Consider the following 20,457-nt stretch of genomic DNA (forward strand, 5'->3'; position numbering starts at 1 on the left):
TTCCGATCATTCACTGTTCAGGCCTTTATTCTATTTAAAGTAATGATTAAAGTAATGATTTTAACAAACACATGAACACTTCCTTTCACAGACGGACGAGCTTTAGCTGAACTCGTGTCGCTCCAGTTTAATCATGGATGAAAGTGCCGTTCCTCATTTGAAAGCTCAGAACTGTCCCGTTGTTCCTCCTCCTCGTCGCCGCCTCCCGGGGCGACAGATGCGCCTCATGTTTAGTTAATGCCGTGTTTTGTCCCTCTTTGTCTCCGGCAGGATCCACACCGTCCTCCTCTGAAATATTCATCCGGCTCCACACGGCTCACAGGCACTCCAGAAACTCGGGGAATTCCTCCCACAACTGGTGCCATCCAGCTTTAATGAGGAGGGGGGAGGGCGGGGGCGAGGGCGGGGGCGAGGGCGGGGGCGAGGAGGGGGCGGAGCCGGGCCGGTCCAGTCCAGGGTCAGGCCTTTTACTGCAGATGCTGATGTTCCTCTGTCGGCGGGTTCAGATCGGGGAGGCCGTTCCTCCCAGTCACCCCCGTCCAGGTCTCACTGTGGTTCCCCTCGTGGGCGTTGACGTCCCCCAGCAGAACAACGGAGTCCCCAGTCGGAGCACCATCTAGTGCCCCTCCCAGGGACTCCGAGAAGGCCGGGTACTCTGCAAAAAGTCCCCTTCTAAAAACAAGGAAAACAATCTTAAAACAAGACGTTTTCTCTTGTTTTAAGGAACAAATTCTGCCAATGGGTTTTTTTCCTTGCTGAGAATTCTTGTTTCTAGAATATTTTTCTTCATAAAACAAGAAAGAAACACTAAATTTAAGCAAATAAATAACTAGAATTAAGCAAAATGTCCTCAGAAAATGGAATCATTTAAGGAAAACATTCTTATTTAGTGAAAAATTGTGGATATTTTACTTAAATGTTGCTTGATTTCAGTAAAATGTTCTAAATTACTCACATTTTGGAGCAAAATGTTGTTAATAAATACTAATATTTAAGGAAAGTATCGCCCGGAGACCCGTCTCCCTGATGTGGAGCCAGATGGTCAGGATCACCTGCTGGAGGATGTTCTCCCTGTGTCTACCACTAAAAACATGTACAATAGGTGAATCCTCCAGCAGGTGATTCTGACCATCAGCCTGGCTCCACATCATGGAGACGGGTCTCCGGGCGCGGCAATACTTTCCTTAAATATTAGTGTTTATGAAGAACATTTTACTTAAATCAAGCAACATTTAAGTCAAATATCCACAATGTTTCACTAAATAAGAAGGTTTTCCTTCAATTATTCCATTTTCTGAGCACATTTTGCTTAATTCTAGTTATTTATTTGCTTAATTTAGTGTTTCTTTCTTGTTTTATGATGAGAAAAATATTCTAGAAATAAGAATTCTTATCAAGAAAAACATGCTGACCCCACTGGCAGAACTTCTCCTTTAAACAAAACAAAATGTCTTATTTTAAGATTTTTCCCTTGTTTTTTGCAGTGTACTACTACTATTACTACTACTACTACTACTACTACTACTACTACTACTACTACTACTACTACTACTACTACTACTACTAGTGTTATGTGATATGATCGTCCGTTGTTTCCTCCCTCACTGGGGCAAAGAATCAGCACTGGGTTAAACTACAACAACTACAACTACTGCAACTACAAGTACTCCTACTGTAAGTACAAGTACTCCTACTGTAAGTACAAGTACTCCTACAGTAAGTACAAGTACTGCTACTGCATTGTGCTCCTGTGCTTCGTTCCTGTGCTGAGTTTCTGGAACTCGGCCGTGGATCCTCTGGCTTTCGTCCTAATCATGTTTTAATGTCGTCGTCTGTTTGTTTTCAGCCTCTGTGGGAAACATAAATATTTCCTGTATACACGGCGTATACTCGGCGTATACTCGGCGTATACTCGGCGTATTCGGCCCCCGGTGAGTTTACGCTCGGACTAATTACCCCCCGAGGACCGGCCTGGGCCAGACGACTGCGTTTGGAAAAGATCTGAAAAAGCTGTTTATTATTGAAACTGTCGACTCTGCCAAAACTAAAGAGAAACGTTCAAGTAAAAACAGATTATTCAGAGAGGCTTTACCCAAACGGCAAAACCTGGATTCTCCAAGTAAAACCCGGGTTCGAGCATGTTCTCCTACCACTAAAACATGTACAATAGGGGATTCTGACCATCGGCCTGGCTCCACATCATGGAGATGGAGATTTTCCTTAACCCCTTAACTCCCGCCTGAACCGAGCACATTTACTCCAGTTTGGCTTTACCCCAATCCAAAAGCTTCTGGAAAAAAGGAGAGAAAATAGTGACAGAACTGAGACGAAAACAATGATGGAAATGTGACAAAAAAGTGAGAAAACTTTGATGATTAAGTGGCAAAAAATGTCACAAGAAATTGACAAAAAATGACAAAAATGTGATAAAAATTTGACCAAAAAATGACAAAAATTTGATTTAAAAAATGACAAAAAATGACAAAAAATGTGACAAAAAAGTGACAAAAAAACGACAAAAATGTGACAAAAAAATGACAAAAAATGACAAAAAAACGACAAAAATGTGACAAAAAATGACAAAAATGTGACAAAAATGTGACAAAAATGTGACAAAAAAATGACAAAAATGTGACAAAAATGTGACAAAAATGTGACAAAAAAATGACAAAAAATGACAAAAAATGACAAAAATGTGACAAAAAAATGACAAAAATGTGACAAAAATGTGACAAAAATGTGACAAAAAAATGACGAAAAATGACAAAAAAATGACAAAAAATGACAAAAAATGTGACAAAAAAATGACAAAAAATGTGACAAAAATGTGACAAAAATGTGACAAAAATGTGACCAAAAAATGACACAAATTTGACAAAAAAATTTACTAAAAATTTACAAAAATGTGACAAAAATTAGTCAAAAAATGACAAAAATGTGACAAAAAAATGTGACAAAAAAATGACCGAAAAAATGACAAAAAATGGACAAAAAATGGACGAAAAAATGACAAAAAAAGTTGCAAAAATGAGTTGAAAACCCAACAAAAAAATGATGTAAAAAATTGTGCTGACGTGGGGAAAAGATCCTCTCGGTTCAGGCGGGAGTTAAGAGGTTAAAATCAAGCAACATTTAAGTAAAACACTCCACAATTTTTCCCTAAATAAGAATGTTTTCCTTAAATGACTCCATTTTCTGAGGACATTTTGCTTAATTCCAGCTTCATTTTCTTAAATTTACTGTTTCTTTCTTGTTTTAGGTCTTATTTTAGACGTTGTTCCTTGTTTTTAGTCGGTCATGTTTTACAGTGAGGTGTGACTGTGTGGCCAGAGACGCCTCATTTGAAAGCTAAGGCCAGGCTCGGGGGTCAGAGGTCACTTTCACCTTTGTGTTTCTGAGGGAACGTTTCTCCCGGAGCTTCATGAGTCGGAAACGTTTCTGTTGTTTTGAAGGAGAAGCTGCTTTAACATAAACTGTCCTCTGGCGCCACCTTCTGCCACAAACCTGAACATGTTTCTCTTATGACTCACAATATAGATCGACTTGGATCGTGTCACTTTTCAAATAACTTTATTTAAAAAAGGAAACGTGGAAGAGCTTAGCTTCTAACTCAGCCCACAGAGAATTAAGAACATTAACCCCTTAACTCCCGCCTGAACCGAGCACATTTACTCCAGTTTGGCTTTACCCCAATCCAAAAGCTTCTGGAAAAAAGGTGAGAAAATAGAGACAGAACTGAGACGAAAAAAACAATGATGGAAATGTGAGAAAAAAGTGACAAAAAATTGATGGAAAAGTGGCAAAAAATTACAAAAATTTGATGAAAAATTGACTTTTTTTTTTTTAAATGACAAAAAAAAGTACAAAAAAATTACAAAAATGTAATAAAAAATGTCTAAAAAATGACAAAAAATTGATAAAAATTTCAAAAAAAAATGACAGAAAAATGAAAAAAAAAAGAGAAAAAAATGGAAAAAAAAAGAAAAAAATGTAATAAAAAAAGGACAAAAAAATGACAAAAAATGTATAAAAAAAGCCAAAAAATTGATAAAAAAAAATTGACTAAAAAATGACACAAAAGTTACAAAAATGAGTTGAATACCCAACAAAAAAAACAGTAGTGTTAAAATGATTAAATAATTATATTTACAAATGCATTGTACATCTTACTATTCTAATTTATATAATATAATTAATGTTATTCACTGTATTTGGATTTTGTTCCCCTGGTTTAAACTGTGCCACGTTTCTGAGATCGAAACTAAAGCAGGAAACTAAACATTTGATTTGAGTGAAATCAAAGCAAATATCACAAGACAGTTTTAAATCATTATAAACGAGGGTTTGTGGAGCTCCAGCTTCAGACCCGGTTCCTCCAAAGTCTGTGTAAATAATTCACTCATAGTTTATTCATAAAGAAATGCAAATATACTGTTTATTTTAGAGCCAAAGTTTACGGGAAATATTCCTTTGCAGTGAAGTCTCTGTGAGTTTGAATCTCTCTGATCCGCTTTGTTTCAGGACAAAGTTTTGCTTTAAACTGTCCTTTGGCGCCACCTGCTGTCGCTTGCCTGAACATGCATCAGACAGTAGAGTAACTGCAGTAATGTTCCTCATATTCCTTTGTATTTATTTGATTATGAAGTGTATTATGAAGTGTATTATGAAGTGTATTATGAAGTGTATTATGAAGTGTATTATGAAGTGTATTATGAAGTTTAAAAGGTAAATGATGGATCACTTTAATCCTCTGCTGCTGCTGTGAGGTTTAATCACAGAACTAACAACTTCATGATTTATTTCACCCAAGTGCAATTGAATCTTTGAACCTATGGAAGACTATTTCAATTGTCTATTCATTTGTCAAATGGCTATGCATGATGTTATTTTAGTATACACTTTGTAATTGTATTTGGCAAAGTATAATGTTTCTATTCCAAAAGTTCTAATGGCAATTCAATATGTAAAGTGCCGATGCAATGTCTTTATATATTTCAAAATACAAGATTTTGAAATGAATAGCATATTGCCATGGGATTTTGGCCTCTTTATTCATTTTACAATGCATTTGACATTCTACAATGTGTAATGCAATTAACACAATTGGATATAATATTATACTTTGCCAAATCCAATTACAAAGTGTATACTAAAATAACATCATGCATAGCCATTTGACAAATGAATAGACAATTGAATTAAGGTGCCTATAGTCTTCCATATGAACCCCCTTGTCCCGACATCGACAAAATCACACAGAGCTTTGGAACAGAAAAAAACAGAGACTTTGAAACGTCCCTTTGGCTCCAGAGAAAACATCGCAGTGAAAAAGTACTTTTACTTCAGAAGTCACAAAGTTACTGCAGTCACGCCGGCTTTACTACTACTTTAATACTTTATCATTTCCTTAAACTCTTAACTCCCGCCTGAACCGAGAGGATCTTTTTCCTCACGTCATCACATTTTTTTACCCGAATTTTTTTGTTGGACGAAAAAATGACAAAAAAGTAACAAAAAATAGTTTTTTATATTTTTTTTTTATTAGATTTTTGTCATTTTTGTAATTTTTTCGTAATTTTTTGGCGACATTTTTTGCCACTTTTTAATCAATTTTTCGTCATTTTTTGTCATTTTTTGTCATTTTTTGTCATTTATTTGTCATTTTTTGTCATTTTTTTGCCATTTTTGTCACATTTTTTCAATTTTTTGTCATTTTTTTTGTCATTTTTTGTCACATTTTTTTGTTACATTTTTTGTCACATTTCGTCACTTTTTGGTTATTTTTTTGGTAATTTTTTTGGTAATTTTTTGTCACTTTTTCATCACTTTTTTTCTCACTGTTTTTTCTCAATTTTTCGTCACTTTTTTGTCACATTTCCATCATTGTTTTTGTCTCAGTTCTGTCGCTATTTTCTCACCTTTTTTCCAGAAGCTTTTGGATTGGGGTAAAGCCAAACTGGGGAAAATGTGCTCGGTTCAGGCGGGAGTTAAGGCGTTAAAGCACTAACAACCGGCCTGTGTGCTTCAATATGTGCCCCCCAGGAAAAAAGGTCTTTAGAAAGGGGAAGGTTCCTCTTATGTTGCTTGAACTGCCTTTTCAAGGACACAGAGCTTTTCTCAACGTCAGCGTTTTCAAAAAGCTCAGACACATTTAGTTTATTATTCAAATTATCAGACACAGGTTTATATTCAAACTGTGACATTGTGGTTTGTCCCGGTTTGTATTTTGCTTCATTTTGCTTCGTTTTGCTTCGTTTGTGATTTCCATCCGTGAACAAAAACCCTCAGATTCATTTATTAAGTGAACAAGTGTTGGTTGTTTATTGATTTCCTCAGTAACACATTTACCTGCACCACCTGGTGGGAACAAAGGAGGGGGCGTGGTCTTCGTCGGCCATTTTAAAATCTCTGGCTGAAACATGTGTCGGGGAAACTGGTTTAAAATCAGGCCTGTTCTTGATGGAGCTCAGACCTGTTCTCGATGGAGCTCAGGCCTGTTCTTGATGGAGCTCAGACCTGTTCTTGATGGAGCTCAGACCTGTTCTTGATGGAGCTCAGACCTGTTCTTGATGGAGCTCAGACCTGTTCTCGATGGAGCTCAGACCTGTTCTTGATGGAGCTCAGACCTGTTCTTGATGGAGCTCAGACCTGTTCTCGATGGAGCTCAGGCCTGTTCTTGATGGAGCTCAGACCTGTTCTTGATGGAGCTCAGACCTGTTCTTGATGGAGCTCAGGCCTGTTCCTCTGAGCCGTAATGCTGATCCTTCTGTTTATTCTCCTGGGCTCAAGTCTGAGGTGTCCCATTTCCAGCTGTTGAGGAGCAGAGATCAGATTAGCTTCCAGTTGTCGCCGAGCCCCGCCCCCAAACGGTAACTGTCCAATCAGACGTCCTAGCAACCTTAACTATGAAGCCAGGTCCCTGTAGTCGCAGACTCCAACGGAAACACCCCAGCATGCTAACACCTCAGCACGCTAACACCCTAGCATGCTAACACCTCAGCACGCTAACACCCTAGCATGCTAACACCCCAGCATGCTAACACCTCAGCATGCTAACACCCCAGCATGCTAACACCCCAGCATGCTAACACCCCAGCATGCTAACACCTCAGCATGCTAACACCCCAGCATGCTAACACCCCAGCATGCTAACACCCCAGCATGCTAACACCCCAGCATGCTAACACCCCAGCATAACACCCCAGCATGCTAACACCCAGCATGCTAACACCCTAGCATGCTAACACCCTAGCATGCTAACACCCAGCATGCTAACACCCTAGCATGCTAACACCTCAGCATGCTAACACCCTAGCATGTTAACACCCCAGCATGCTAACACCCCAGCATGCTAACATCCTAGCATGCTAACACCTCAGCATGCTAACACCCCAGCATGCTAACACCCCAGCATGCTAACACCCCAGCATAACACACCAGCATGCTAACACCTCAGCATGCTAACACCCCAGCATGCTAACACCCCAGCATAACACACCAGCATGCTAACACCTCAGCATGCTAACACCCCAGCATGCTAACACCCCAGCATGCTAACACCTCAGCATAACACACCAGCATGCTAACACCTCAGCATGCTAACACCCCAGCATGCTAACACCTCAGCATAACACTCCAGCATGCTAACACCCCAGCATGCTAACACCCCAGCATGCTAACACCTCAGCATAACACACCAGCATGCTAACACCCCAGCATGCTAACACCCCAGCAAAACACCCCAGCATGCTAACACCCCAGCATGCTAACACCCCAGCATGCTAACACCCCAGCATAACACCCCAGCATGCTAACACCTCAGCATGCTAACACCCCAGCATGCTAACACCTCAGCATAACACTCCAGCATGCTAACACCCCAGCATGCTAACACCCCAGCATGCTAACACCTCAGCATAACACACCAGCATGCTAACACCCCAGCATGCTAACACCCCAGCATGCTAACACCCCAGCATGCTAACACCCCAGCATAACACCCCAGCATGCTAACACCCCAGCATGCTAACACCCCAGCATGCTAACACCCCAGCATAACACCCCAGCATGCTAACACCCCAGCATGCTAACACCCCAGCATGCTAACACCCCAGCATAACACCCCAGCATGCTAACACCCCAGCATGCTAACACCCCAGCATGCTAACACCCCAGCATAACACCCCAGCATGCTAACACCCCAGCATGCTAACACCCCAGCATGCTAACACCCCAGCATAACACCCCAGCATGCTAACACCTCAGCATGCTAACACCCCAGCATAACACCCCAGCATGCTAACACCCCAGTATGCTAACACCCCAGCATAACACCCCAGCATGCTAACACCTCAGCATGCTAACACCTCAGCATGCTAACAACCCAGCATGCTAACACCCCAGCATGCTAACACCCCAGCATAACACCCCAGCATAACACCCCAGCATAACACCCCAGCATAACACCCCAGCATAACACCCCAGCATGCTAACACCCCAGCATGCTAACACCCCAGCATGCTAACACCCCAGCATGCTAACACCCCAGCATAACACCCCAGCCTGCTAACACCCCAGCATAACACCCCAGCATGCTAACACCCCAGCATGCTAACACCCAGCATAACACCCCAGCATGCTAACACCCCAGCATGCTAACACCCCAGCATGCTAACACCCCAGCATAACAACACCCCAGCATGCGAGGCAAAGACGTTCACTTATTTGGACTCTACATAACAGGTGCTCATTAGCTTTAGCGCTGCACTGGTTTGTCTGGAAACTGGTTGCCATGTGACCTCCATATCTTCTTTTTTAAGCCTCACTGAGTCGCCTCGTGCACAAAATGGCGTCAGGACTCACCGCAGTGTCTCCAGTCGACAGTCAGGGCTCTGTTTCAGGTCGAGGAGCTCCTTCACGTCCGACCCTCTCAGACTGTTGTCCCTCAGCTCCAGTAGACTGAGATGTGAGGGGTTGGACTTCAGAGCTGAGGCCAGAGAGGAACAGCTGATCCCGGACAAACCACAGCCCCACAATCTGAATAAAGAATAAATGTGATTGATGATTAAAGTCCAGAGTTAATGCAGATAAAACAAACACAAAGACACAACGACGGGAATTCAAATTGAATCGTAAAGGTGTCTTTTTAAAACATTTACAGTTGGGCTGTGCAATTAATCTCTATTCAACTACGATTTCAATTATTCTGCCAAACCACAGACAATGCAGCAAACGCCATAGATACAGACGCATCTCTGGAATCGCCCATATATGGTCATGTTTGAAAACAGTTAAGGGGGAAAACAATTTTGAAAATAATGTAAATTTTCTCTAATTATTCAAAAACTACTTTAACAAACGCTGAATTATGAATATAGTTTCTACTAAATAAAGAAACAAAGACATGGGGAGGAGCAAAGTGGTTCAACAGCCCATAAATACATAAAAAAACGGAGAATGCTAACAGCTAATGCTAACGGTTAGCTAGTGCTAGCTACAACTGCCGTTTTTTTCACTTCTCCTGAACAATCTGCTGTGAGGAAATATCCATATGGACCTGACATGTGATAAATAAGTTCATATTCCACCAGAAAACGGCTAAAAAGAGTAAAAAATTGTTTCTCTAAAGATTCTATTTTCCCCCTTGGCGAAGCCACGCCCCCTTCTATGACGAGATGCCGTCTGTATCTATAGAAGGGGGCGTTTTCTCTGATTATTATTATTATAAGTGTAAATCGGGCCCATATGGATATTTTCTCACAGCAGATTGTTCAGTAGAAGTGAAAAAAAACGGCAGTTGTAGCTAGCGCTAGCTAACCGTTAGCATTAGCCCGATGCTAACATGTAGCAGCAAGTTAGCATTCTCTGTTATTCATGTATTTATGGGCTGTTGAACCTCTTTGCTCCTCTCCATGTCTTTGTATCTTTATTTAGTAGAAACTATATTCATATTTCAACGTTTGTTACAGAACTTTTTGAATAATTAGAGAAAATTTACCTTTTTTCAAAATTGTTTTCCCCCTTAACTGTTTTCAAACATGACCATAAATGGGCGATTCCAGAGATGCCGTCTGTATCTATTGCTGGGTTGCAGGTGACATCACAGTGTTCTAAAGGCCAATGCTATTGTATGGAGGAAAAATTATTTTGTCTTTGAGGAAATTTTTGGTCTTGTACAGAGAGATCATGGAGCCAGTGACTGATATTAATGATAATTTTTCTAATTCATATATTTTCTTTTGAGCTACGACTTGTGAAAGTGTAATGCTGTTAATAGGAAAAACGGGCTCCTGCCCCCCGCTGGGCCCGATGACATCATCACATTCTAGAACCTGCAACCCACCAATTGATACAGACGGCATCTCTGGAGTCAGTTAAGGGGGAAAACCATTTTGAAAAAAATGTAACTTTTCTCTAATTATTCAAAAACGACTTTAACAAATGCAGAATTATGAACATAGTTATGATACAAAGACATGGGGAGGAGCAAAGCGGTTCAACAGCCCATAAATACATGAATAACGGAGAATGTTAACATGATGCTACATGTTAGCATCGGGCTAATGCGGTTAGCTAGCACTAGCTACAACTGCCGTTTTTTCACTTCTACTGAACAATCGGCTGTGAGAAAATATCCATATGGGCCCAAATTACACTTGACTTTATTTATGTGATAAATAAGTTCATTTTCCACCAGAAAATGACTAAAAAGAGGGAAAATTGTGTTTCTCTAATGATTCTATTTTCCCCCTCAGCGAAGCCACGCCCCCTTCTATGACGAGATGCCGTCTGTATCTATACTGGCAGCTCAGTTAATAGTCAGGGACCCAAAGTCTCAAAATTGGGTTGAACCTGACATGGTCTGCTAGAGGGAGTAGAGCTTGTCTCAGTCCAGGGAGGACGGTGTTGAAGGCTGAAGTCCACAAACAGGATCCTGGCGCGGGTTCCTGAGGAGGAGTCCAGATGCTCCAGGATGAAGTGGACGGCCGGGTTCACTGCGTCGTCCACAGACCTGTCGGCTCTGTGGGCGAACTGCAGCGGGTCCAGGAGGGGGGTGAGGTGTGGCAGGACCAAGCGAACAGATAATAAGTTCACCGGCCTGTGGTCATGAAGTCCCGTGATCCGTGGTTTCTTGAGACCAGGGATGATGGTGGACGATTTGAAGCAGGACTGCACAAGGCATGACTCCAGGTGTTGTAAATGTCTGTGAAGATGGGAGCCAGCTGTTCCGCACAGAGTCTCAGGGTGGAGGGGGAGACACCGTCCGACCCGGGGGCCTTCCACGGGTTCAGTCTAAGGAACTGTGGACGCACTTCACTGATGGAGAGCTCAGGGGGGAGGGAGGGTCTGTCACATGCTCCTTTCTGTGCTTCCTGATTGTTTGGCCCAAGTGTTTCCCTGGGATTGACCTGATCTAGTTTTCTTTCCAGAGTCCGACAGAACTGGCCAATTCTGCAGTCGATTAAAAGGCACCACGCGATTACCGAGATCGACCTTTGTTAAAAATCGCAATTTAGATAAAACTTTGATTGATTGCCCAGCCCTGTCATGAACAAAACAAATCACTAAAACTGCTTTGTTCTTAGTTAGTGTTAAAAACTTGAGCCCTGACACAGAGACAGTGAACTGACCCGAGAGTATCCAGGCGACAGTCCGTGATCTGCAGAAAACCACACAGATGAGACACTCCTGAGTCAGACAGGTCTTCGTTACCACCCAGGTCCAGCTCAGTGAGATGTGAGGGGTTGGACTTCAGAGCTGAGGCCAGAGAGGAACAGCTGATCTCTGACAAACCACAGCTCCTCAATCTGAATAAAGAATAAATGAAGTTGTTAAAGTCCAGAGTAAAGTCAGGGGGGGGTTCTGTAGCTACAGTTGAACATCTGAGTTACTGCACTGACACAAGACGGGAGAGCTGACAGTGAGGACTCTTCAGACCAGCACACAGCACAGACACTGAGGAGTCACCCAGGTTATTATCACGTAGATCCAACGCTATGAGATGGGAGGGGCTGGAGCTCAGCGCTGACGCCACCACTTCACAGTGAACCTTTGAGAGTCCACAGTCTCCAAACCTGTAACAGAATCACTCACATGTCACTCTAACATCTAACAGGTCTGTGAAGCTTCTGTCTGTGACTGAGGACTCACCCAGCCCTCCTGCAGTTCCTCACCGCTGGGATCAGTCTCAGTTTACCCTGGCGAGTCGTGTTGTACTTGTTTAGGTCCAGCTCCTCCAGGACCTGCTCTGACATCTGCAGCATGTAGGCCAGAGCCGAGCACTGGATCACAGACAGTAAATCTTGAGATTCACCTCCAGGCTTCAGGAAGTCCTGGATCCGCTGCTGCACAGACTGGTCCTTCAGCTCCATCAGACAGTGGAAGATGTTGATGCTTCTGTCGGGAGAGACTTCCCTTGTGTTCATATTTTTAAGGTTTTCAATGACTTCTGTGATTTCTGATTCCTTTATTGGACTCAGCAGAGCTCCTAAAAGTCTGTGGTTGGACTCCAGACTGAGGCCATGAAGGAACCGCACAAACAGGTCCAGGTGGCCGTTTGGACTCTGCAGGGACTTTACAACACATTTTCTGAGGAACTCATTTGGACTTAACCCTGAGACTGTTTCTTCGGTTTCATGAAAAAACTCCCTGACCACCTCCGTGTTGTTCTCTAAGCAGTGGTGAAGGTAAACGGCTGCCAGAAACTCCTGCACGCTCAGGTGGATGAAGCAGTAGACTGACTGGTTGAAGACACTCTCTCGTTTGAAGATCTCAGTGCAGAGTCCGGAGTAGACCGAGGCCTCGCTCAGGTCCAGACCCACCTGCTCCAGGTCTTCTTGGTAGAACATGATGTTTCCTGTCTGCAGATGCTCAAAGGCCAGTCTCCCCAGCTTCAGGAGCAGCTCTGTGTCGGCCTCTGTCAGCCCCCAGGTCTCAGACCTGACCTCTGTTTGTGTCTGTTTGTACTTCCTCTTCCTGTGCGTCTGCACCAACAGGAAGTGTGCGTACATGTCTGTGAGGGTCTGGGGCAGTGGTCCGCTCTGATGGCTTCTCAACACGTGGTCCAGGACTGTGGAGGTGATCCAGCAGAAGACTGGGATCTGGCTCATGTTGTTGAGGCTGCGGGAGGTTCTGAGGTGGGACAGGACTGTTTGAAGCTGCTCCTCATCTGAGAACCTCTTCCTGAAGTACTGCTCCTTCTGTGGGTCAGTGATGAAGCCCCTGACCTCCGTGACCCTGTGCACGCACCGCGCTGGGATCTGATGGGCCGCCGCTGGGCGGGAGGTGATCCATATAAGGGCGTGAGGAAGCAGAGCGCCTCTGATGAGGTTCACCAACAGTACGCCCACCTCTGACCTCTGTGTGACCTCAGAGATGAGCTCACAGCTGAAGTCCAGAGACAGTCTGCTCTCGTCGAGGCCGTCAAAGATGAACAGGAGTTTACAGACGGACAGAGTGTGGGCTGTGAGCGTCTGTGGGGCAGAGAAACACAACATTTAACATCCATGACTTTACACCACTTTCCTTCAACCCTCACTTTAAACCAGTGAGTGGTGGAGCTCCAGTGTGAGGGACTGCAGGGTTTACAATGGATTTAGCATTTCTCTAACGGGTTTGTGGCGTCAGTCTCCTGACGGGTGTGAAGGCTGACGGCCCACTTTCAGTGTCATGTTTCATTTTGAAGTGAAGAAAGGACTGGAGCATTTCCTACTGAATACACGGCGCTGGGCGTTTGGAACATTGGTCTGATGGATGTTCATCTTTATAACCGCGATGTGTCTCTGCCTCAGTCTGTGCTGTAAAGCTTTCATCTCCATCTGTTTAATCAAGTGCATTTCTTTCACCTGCTTCCTTTTTGGCCACAAGAGAGTGAGAGGATTAGCTCTAGGAAGCGCGTGTGAGCCGCTGCTTTGACCATGAACAATAGTTTGAAGCGTTTGGTGCAGTGAATGTGAACACAGACTGAACTAACAAACGCCCTGAGAGCCAGGAGTCATTTCAAAAGTGTTTGAGACTTTGAAATATATGATGTGAAAGGTAAAGCTTTGTATAAATGAGAGTGACCTGTGGATCCAGCGCTGGATGGAACACTTGGATCAGCTCCATCAGACTGTAGCGCCCCCTGCTGACCAGGTTCATCTCTCTGAAGGACAGTGGCACCACCAGCTGCAGCTCCTGGTTCTCTGAGCCCTGGGCCCAGTCCAGACAGAACTTCAGGACTGAGAAGGTCTTCCCCACTCCAGCCACGCCCACAGTCAGCACGGCTCTGATGGAGCCCTGCTGCAGCGCCCCCTGCTGCTGCTCAGGGGGCAGAGCTTTAAAGATGTCCTGGCACCTGATGGTGATCTCCTGGACCTCCTTCTTCTTGGACTGTGTCTCCAGACTCCTCTCCTCAGGTTGGGCTCTGGCCTCTTCACTGAGGCCCTCTGTGATGTACAGCTCAGTGAAGATGCTGTTCAGAAGAGTTCTATCTCCTGATTCTTCACTTCCCTCTGTCACACTCTCACATCTGCTGCTCAGGCTCTGCTTATGCTCCTTCAGAACCTTGTGGAGACCTTCACCTGGACACAGAGGAGGAGACACCTGTTAATGTTGATGAACAGGTCTCTTATTCCCTGCTGTAGTTGGTGAGTCTCAGACTGAGCAGACTCACCTGGTGCAGGGCCTTGAACCCCCTGATCAGGACTGTTGCCTGTGTCTCCACACTGAGGCCAGGCGTCCTGCTCTGACTCTGTTTCTCTGTGACACAAACACACAGCACTGAGCACGTCTTTAACATCTCACAAGTTACAATCACAAATATAAAGCACAGTTTAGGTCAGGTCTTACTGTGAGTCTGGAGCAGGTTCACCACTGAAGTTTAGAGGAGGAGCTTTAGACCAGTCGCTCTTCATGGACAGAGCCGACACTGAGGCTGTGGATCTGCGTCTGTGGAGAGAACAATAATCTGCTTTTGCTTTGTCTAAAAACACATGTGTCTTTGAAGGAGGTTAAAGTCGATAAGAAACGACTGAACTCACTTTGTCCCACAGAGCTGTGGCTCAGTGCTGCCCTCTGGAGGCTCAGAGGACTTTCTTTTCCTTTTTGACATTTCCTGGAGTCTCGTCCTGGGGGAGAGTCAGAGCCGTTAAACACAGAGATAAACCTCCTCATGTAAAGGACAGACCGGAGCCGCCTCAGATTCAGCACAGCAGATCTAAGACAGCGCCACCTGCTGTTTGATCATGGAACAACTCTTTATGTAACATCTCTTTATTTAAAGTTTTAGGGCTGCAACGATTAATCGATAAAATCGATTAACTCAATTAGTAAAATGCATCGAACATTATTTTACCGCTTCGATGACTCGCTTAATTAATATTTCTCATTAAATCCTTATGAAACGGGGCCGCCTACGCGCCTGGAACCGTAAGTGGCGCTTGTTTCCGCACGGCCGCTTCTGAAGAGCAGCTCTGTGGTTAAACATCAGAGCGGAGCTCGCGGTGCTAAACCTCGTAGCCGGGCAGAGCCAGGTAGCAGAGCAGAAACAAGGCTGTTGTAATCATCAAAACACGGCTCAAACAACAAGAAACTCCACAACGAGAGGCGAAGACAGGACGGAGGCGAACGAGGCGAAAGGACACGGTTCCCCCCGCTACCGCCACAACAATACTGACAACTGCATCAGTGATGATTTACCATCAGGACGATCTACACTTTCATCCACTGTTACTTCAGTGTGTGACATAAGGTAACTTCTCTCCCCCCCCCCTCACCAAACACAGACTTTTACATCCTACTGTATCTACTCCTCCGATGCTGCAAAGTGTTTTGCGCTAAATATCTTTACGCTGTATCTGCGATTTAAATGAAGATAAATAAATCAACAGATCTAAATAGAGTGACCACCTGTCCCTCTTCTGACTGTCCTGCAGAGCCTGGTCGTTCTCTGTTCCTCCTGCTTCACATGTTCCACTTTTTTATTGAAGCCTAACTCATGATTTTTTTAAATCATTATTATATCTGTTGCTCAGTGTTATAAAAGTTGCAATAATAAAAAGATGTGTCTTTTAGTGGGATTAAAATACCTGATCCATAAATAATAATAATAATTTCTCTGTCCTTCAAAGCTCTACCAGATTGTTCCACTGGTCTGTTTAAACTATTTGAGGTGGTCACACTATTTTAAAAGCAGAATAAAACTCTGCCTCATCCGTACTTTAAAGAGTCTCATATCCTTTCATTGCTCACAACAAATACATTTATGAACCATAAACATATACACATTAATCCCTGCTGTAGCAATACTATGACAAAAATAATTAAAATGTTTCTCCTCTTTAGGAAACTCCTCTGGTTGAGATCCCGGCAAAGAAATGAATCACCTGAGCTTCAGCAGAACATTTCAAGATTCTGTCTCCAGTCAGGACCTACTTCACTTGAAAAGGAATAAAAGTACTGATTTAAAAGACACTCTGAAGCTGCTCTCTCTCCTCATCATGGACATGGACAGGAGTCTCTTAATGAGAGTCACATGTTGCTGCTTTTGGGACAAACTGATAAGAAATTAAGAATAAATAAAAGCTATTTCTAGCAGAAAAATCCTTTGTCTAAAACTGTTTTTTATTATCCGATTAATCGATGTAAATAATTGATAGATTAATAGATTACTAAAATAATCGATAGTTGCAGCCCTATAAAGTTTACCTTATATAGAGTAAGAGTGACTTATATAGTAAGTTATATGGTAAACATTGGCTTTGTTAAATATTCCAGGGCTGGACTTGGAGCTTTTAGTGGCAGCTGTTTTTGTGACAGTAAAGACCAAACTCCGCCCACATTTGCAGTTGATGATGTGGGTCGGCTCGAGGAAGGAGCCGTGAGGGGGCGTGGTCAGTTCAGCGGCTCGGTGGCACAGTGGTTAGCGCTCGTGCGTCACAGAAGGTCCCAGGTTCGATTCCCACCTGGGCCTTTCTGTGGAGTTTGCATGTTCTCCCCGTGTCTGCGAAGGTTTCTGAGATTTAGTAAAAAAGATTCTCTTCAATTTTAGTCTGGTTTTAGTCGACTAATGTTCAGACAGATTTAGTGGATTTGCATTAATAATATTGATACGGAGCTGAATCAGAGAAAACTGAGAGGGAGGAGTTACAGAAACTCTCCTGTTCCAAACACATGTTTATTATTCACATGAAGGCGACGTTACTGTAGAATATAAGTGATGCACCTGTGAAATAATAAACCATTAGTATTTTAATATATGTTTAAATGTGAACCTGATTATATTATTATTCTATATATGTGGGTTTACATCATTTTATCAAACTTAGTCACTGTTTGTCAAACTTGGAAATGTGAGATGTTTTAGCTGATTCAGCGTCACATGACGTTACAAACAGCAGAGGGCGCTGTCTCTGCCTGTGGAGGCTCTGCTGTGACGGAGGCTCTGACTCTGAGGCGGCTCCGGGCAGCAGGAATCTAAACAGGAAGTGCGGAGGCGGGCTCTGTGCTGCTCCTTCCTCTTCACTCTGCTGTGGGTGGAGCTCAGACTCTTCCCTTTAATGGAGCAGAGTTCACTGTGGAGAGTTTGCTCCTCCTGTTTCTGCCTGAGGTGTTCTGAGGTGGTCTGAGGTGGTCTGAGGTGGTCTGAGGTGCTCTGAGCTGGTCTGAGGTGGTCTGAGGTGGTCTGATGTGGTCAGAGGAGTTTACAGGAGTGTCTGTCAGTGAGTCTCACATTAATCTGAAGTATTTCCATTTCCCCACGAGAGAACTCTCTGTGACTCAGTCTCCTTTAATCAGTAAATAGTAAGTAAGTAAGTAAGTAAGTAAGTAAGTAAGTAAGTAAGTAAGTATCTTTATTTATTCAGCACCTTTCACAGACAAAGGCCACAAAGTGCTTCACAACACAGTTAAAAGCAGAAACTACATGCAACAGTAGCTAATTAAAAGCTTGAACAAATAAATGTGTCTAAAGTTCGCTTTTGAAAGAATCCACAGAGTCAATAGAGCAAAGAGGGCGGAAGATCATTCCAGAGCCTGGGAGGATCGGTTCCTCTAGTACGAAAACTCGTACGTGGAACCTTTAGCAGATTCTGATCCTCAGAGCCTCACAGGGTGTAAGGCTGGACCAGAGCACTGATATAAGAAGGAGCCTGACCGTGCACGGCTCTGAAGGCTAGAACCAGAACTTTAAACTTGATCCTAAAGGACACTGGCAGCCAATGAAGCTGGTTTAAAATAGGGGATATGTGGGTCCTCCTGTTTGTGCGGGTCAGAACTCTCGCTGCAGAGTTTTGCACTAATAAGTAACAACATGAAAGAAACACTCACACAACCCAAAAGTGAGTCTGTGTGAAATGTGTGAGGAAAAGATCAGTGTGATCGTGTTTCCACTGAATAAATAAATGAATCCTAAAGCCTCACCTGGATCAGCAGTGGAGATGTTCCTTTACAGCAGTGTTGTTCAGCCTGAGGAGAGTTTCCCTGAGTCTGAGCTGCAAAGGGAGCAGGAGGTTTACGGGAAAGCATGTGACCTGCTTCAGCCAATCACAGAGCAGCTCACCCAGCTCTGTGTGTGTGTTGTTGACACAGGGACGGCTCCGCTCAGAGTCACGTGACTTTACAGTCCTTTTATGGATCATTGAACCTCTGAACTGAGCACATGAGCACAGTGTCTCTCGTTTGGCTCTACCCAAATCTAAAAACTTCATGTGAAAGAAAACTGATCACACTGTTGTTGTGTTTTGGTCGTTTTCTCGTAGCTTTTTCATTGTGTTTCTGGCATGTTTTTGTGGCTTTTTTCCATTGCTTTCTCCTCATGGTTCCGTCACTTTTATGGCTTTATTCGGGGCTTGTTTTGTCGCTTGGATGTCGTGTTTTTGTCATAATAACACAGGATTCCAGTTCACCACAAACCAGTGAACACTGAGACCAAAATGAGTTCACCCCCCCCCCCCCCCCACAGCAGTAGTGATAACGGGCAATACCTGCTCTCCTAGATTTAAAGTATCTCGCTCTTCTAGACAGGGTTGCCCACTGTCTCCGTTCCTATTCTGCCTGTCGCTGGAGCCCATTGCTCAATTAATTAGGCAAACAGAAAATCTGGCACCAATAATGGTCCACAACACCCCCCATTATATCTCCCTTTACGCCGACGACATTTTAATTTATACAAGCAATCCACACATATCAATGCCATTCCTAAACTTTCGAACAATTCGGAAAAATGTCAGGTTATAAGGTGAATTGGACAAAATCAGCAGTTATGCCATTGAATAGAACCTCAACCAACTTGGAATCTTTTAATGTTCCCGTGGTTGAAAGTTTCAAGTATCTGGGCATCTCCATATACCCGGCAGTGAACACTTTAATCAACAATAATTATAACAAAACATTGCATTCTATTACAAATGATCTAAATAGATGGGGCTCACTCCCAATATCCTTTCAGTCTCGCCTTTCTACCATAAAAATGAATGTTCTACCGCGCATTAATTTCTTCAACTCCATGCTTCCTTTGGCACCTCCAAAAGGATGTTGGAAGAAATGACATGCCATCATAGGTTCCTACTTATGGAATTGGAAAAAAACAAGAATAAAAACCTCAACATTATACCGGCTTAAACCATCAGGTGGCATTAACCTCCCAAACTTCGAATGGTTCTCATGGTGTTTTGCCCTACGTTCACTTTCCCTTTGGTTAAAACCAGACACACTCACATCATGGAAACCAATCGAAGAACAGTTACTTCAACCTCATGTCATGTTTTTTATACTCTAATATACCACTAAAGATAGTAAAGAACAAATGCGGTCCAATTATCTCTCACCTCATCTCCGTTTGGTATAAAGTCAATAAATTCATGCAAATAAAAAACAATTATTATCAAATATCTCCAATTTTCCATAATTATGCATTGCTAATAGGCAAAAAAACAGCCTCCTTCTCTCCATGGGAACGCCAAGGGGTCCACACGCTCGGGAAAATAACAGACCAAAACGGACTAAGAGAATTCAAAGACCTGCAGGAAAATCACAAATTACCTGCAACGTCTTTTTTTTTTTACTTGCAAATACGAGCAGCGATGCGTGCCCATGGCGTCCCACGGGGATGTCGTTTAGAAAACCATCCCCTCCATACCACTTTGTGTAAGGAAAAAACAATGGCCTTGTTTCAGATCTCTATATACTTGTCACTAAAGCCTCTTACAAACAATTGCCTATTGAACACTTCTGGAAAACAGAGCTCAAAGATCACTCTGAGTGGAACTGGACAAGTATTTGGTCCAATGTATCTCTGTCTTCGAGAAACACAAACCACCAAATGATCCACTACAAGTTCATTCATAGGGCTTATCTCTATCCTAGGAGATTGCACCTGATGAAACTTAAGGACAATCCTTATTGTGACTTCTGTTCAGACAAGGTCATTGGGACTTTTCTTCACATGGTGTGGGAGTGTCCCCAGGTTCACTGTTTTTG

General features: G+C 43.2%; 1 protein-coding gene across 1 annotated transcript in view; it reads right to left on the bottom strand.

Annotated features, from left to right (window-relative positions):
* Nucleotides 1-19,049, bottom strand: part of LOC306982511 (NACHT, LRR and PYD domains-containing protein 3-like) — a gene marked incomplete at both ends in the record, with an annotated part of 61,493 nt that extends 42,444 nt beyond the window's left edge. The window contains 10 exons of the mRNA XM_079582447.1: nucleotides 8,863-9,036; nucleotides 11,631-11,807; nucleotides 11,901-12,074; nucleotides 12,151-13,472; nucleotides 14,065-14,561; nucleotides 14,654-14,739; nucleotides 14,830-14,928; nucleotides 17,370-17,662; nucleotides 18,400-18,470; nucleotides 19,013-19,049. Coding sequence (XP_079438573.1) covers nucleotides 8,863-9,036; nucleotides 11,631-11,807; nucleotides 11,901-12,074; nucleotides 12,151-13,472; nucleotides 14,065-14,561; nucleotides 14,654-14,739; nucleotides 14,830-14,928; nucleotides 17,370-17,662; nucleotides 18,400-18,470; nucleotides 19,013-19,049 — 2,930 coding nt within the window. The remainder of the gene's footprint in view (nucleotides 1-8,862; nucleotides 9,037-11,630; nucleotides 11,808-11,900; nucleotides 12,075-12,150; nucleotides 13,473-14,064; nucleotides 14,562-14,653; nucleotides 14,740-14,829; nucleotides 14,929-17,369; nucleotides 17,663-18,399; nucleotides 18,471-19,012) is intronic.
* Between the last annotated feature and the right edge of the window lie 1,408 nt (nucleotides 19,050-20,457).

Source organism: Gobius niger, assembly GCF_951799975.1.
Source record: "Gobius niger genome assembly, chromosome: 24".
NCBI lineage: Eukaryota > Metazoa > Chordata > Actinopteri > Gobiiformes > Gobiidae > Gobius > Gobius niger.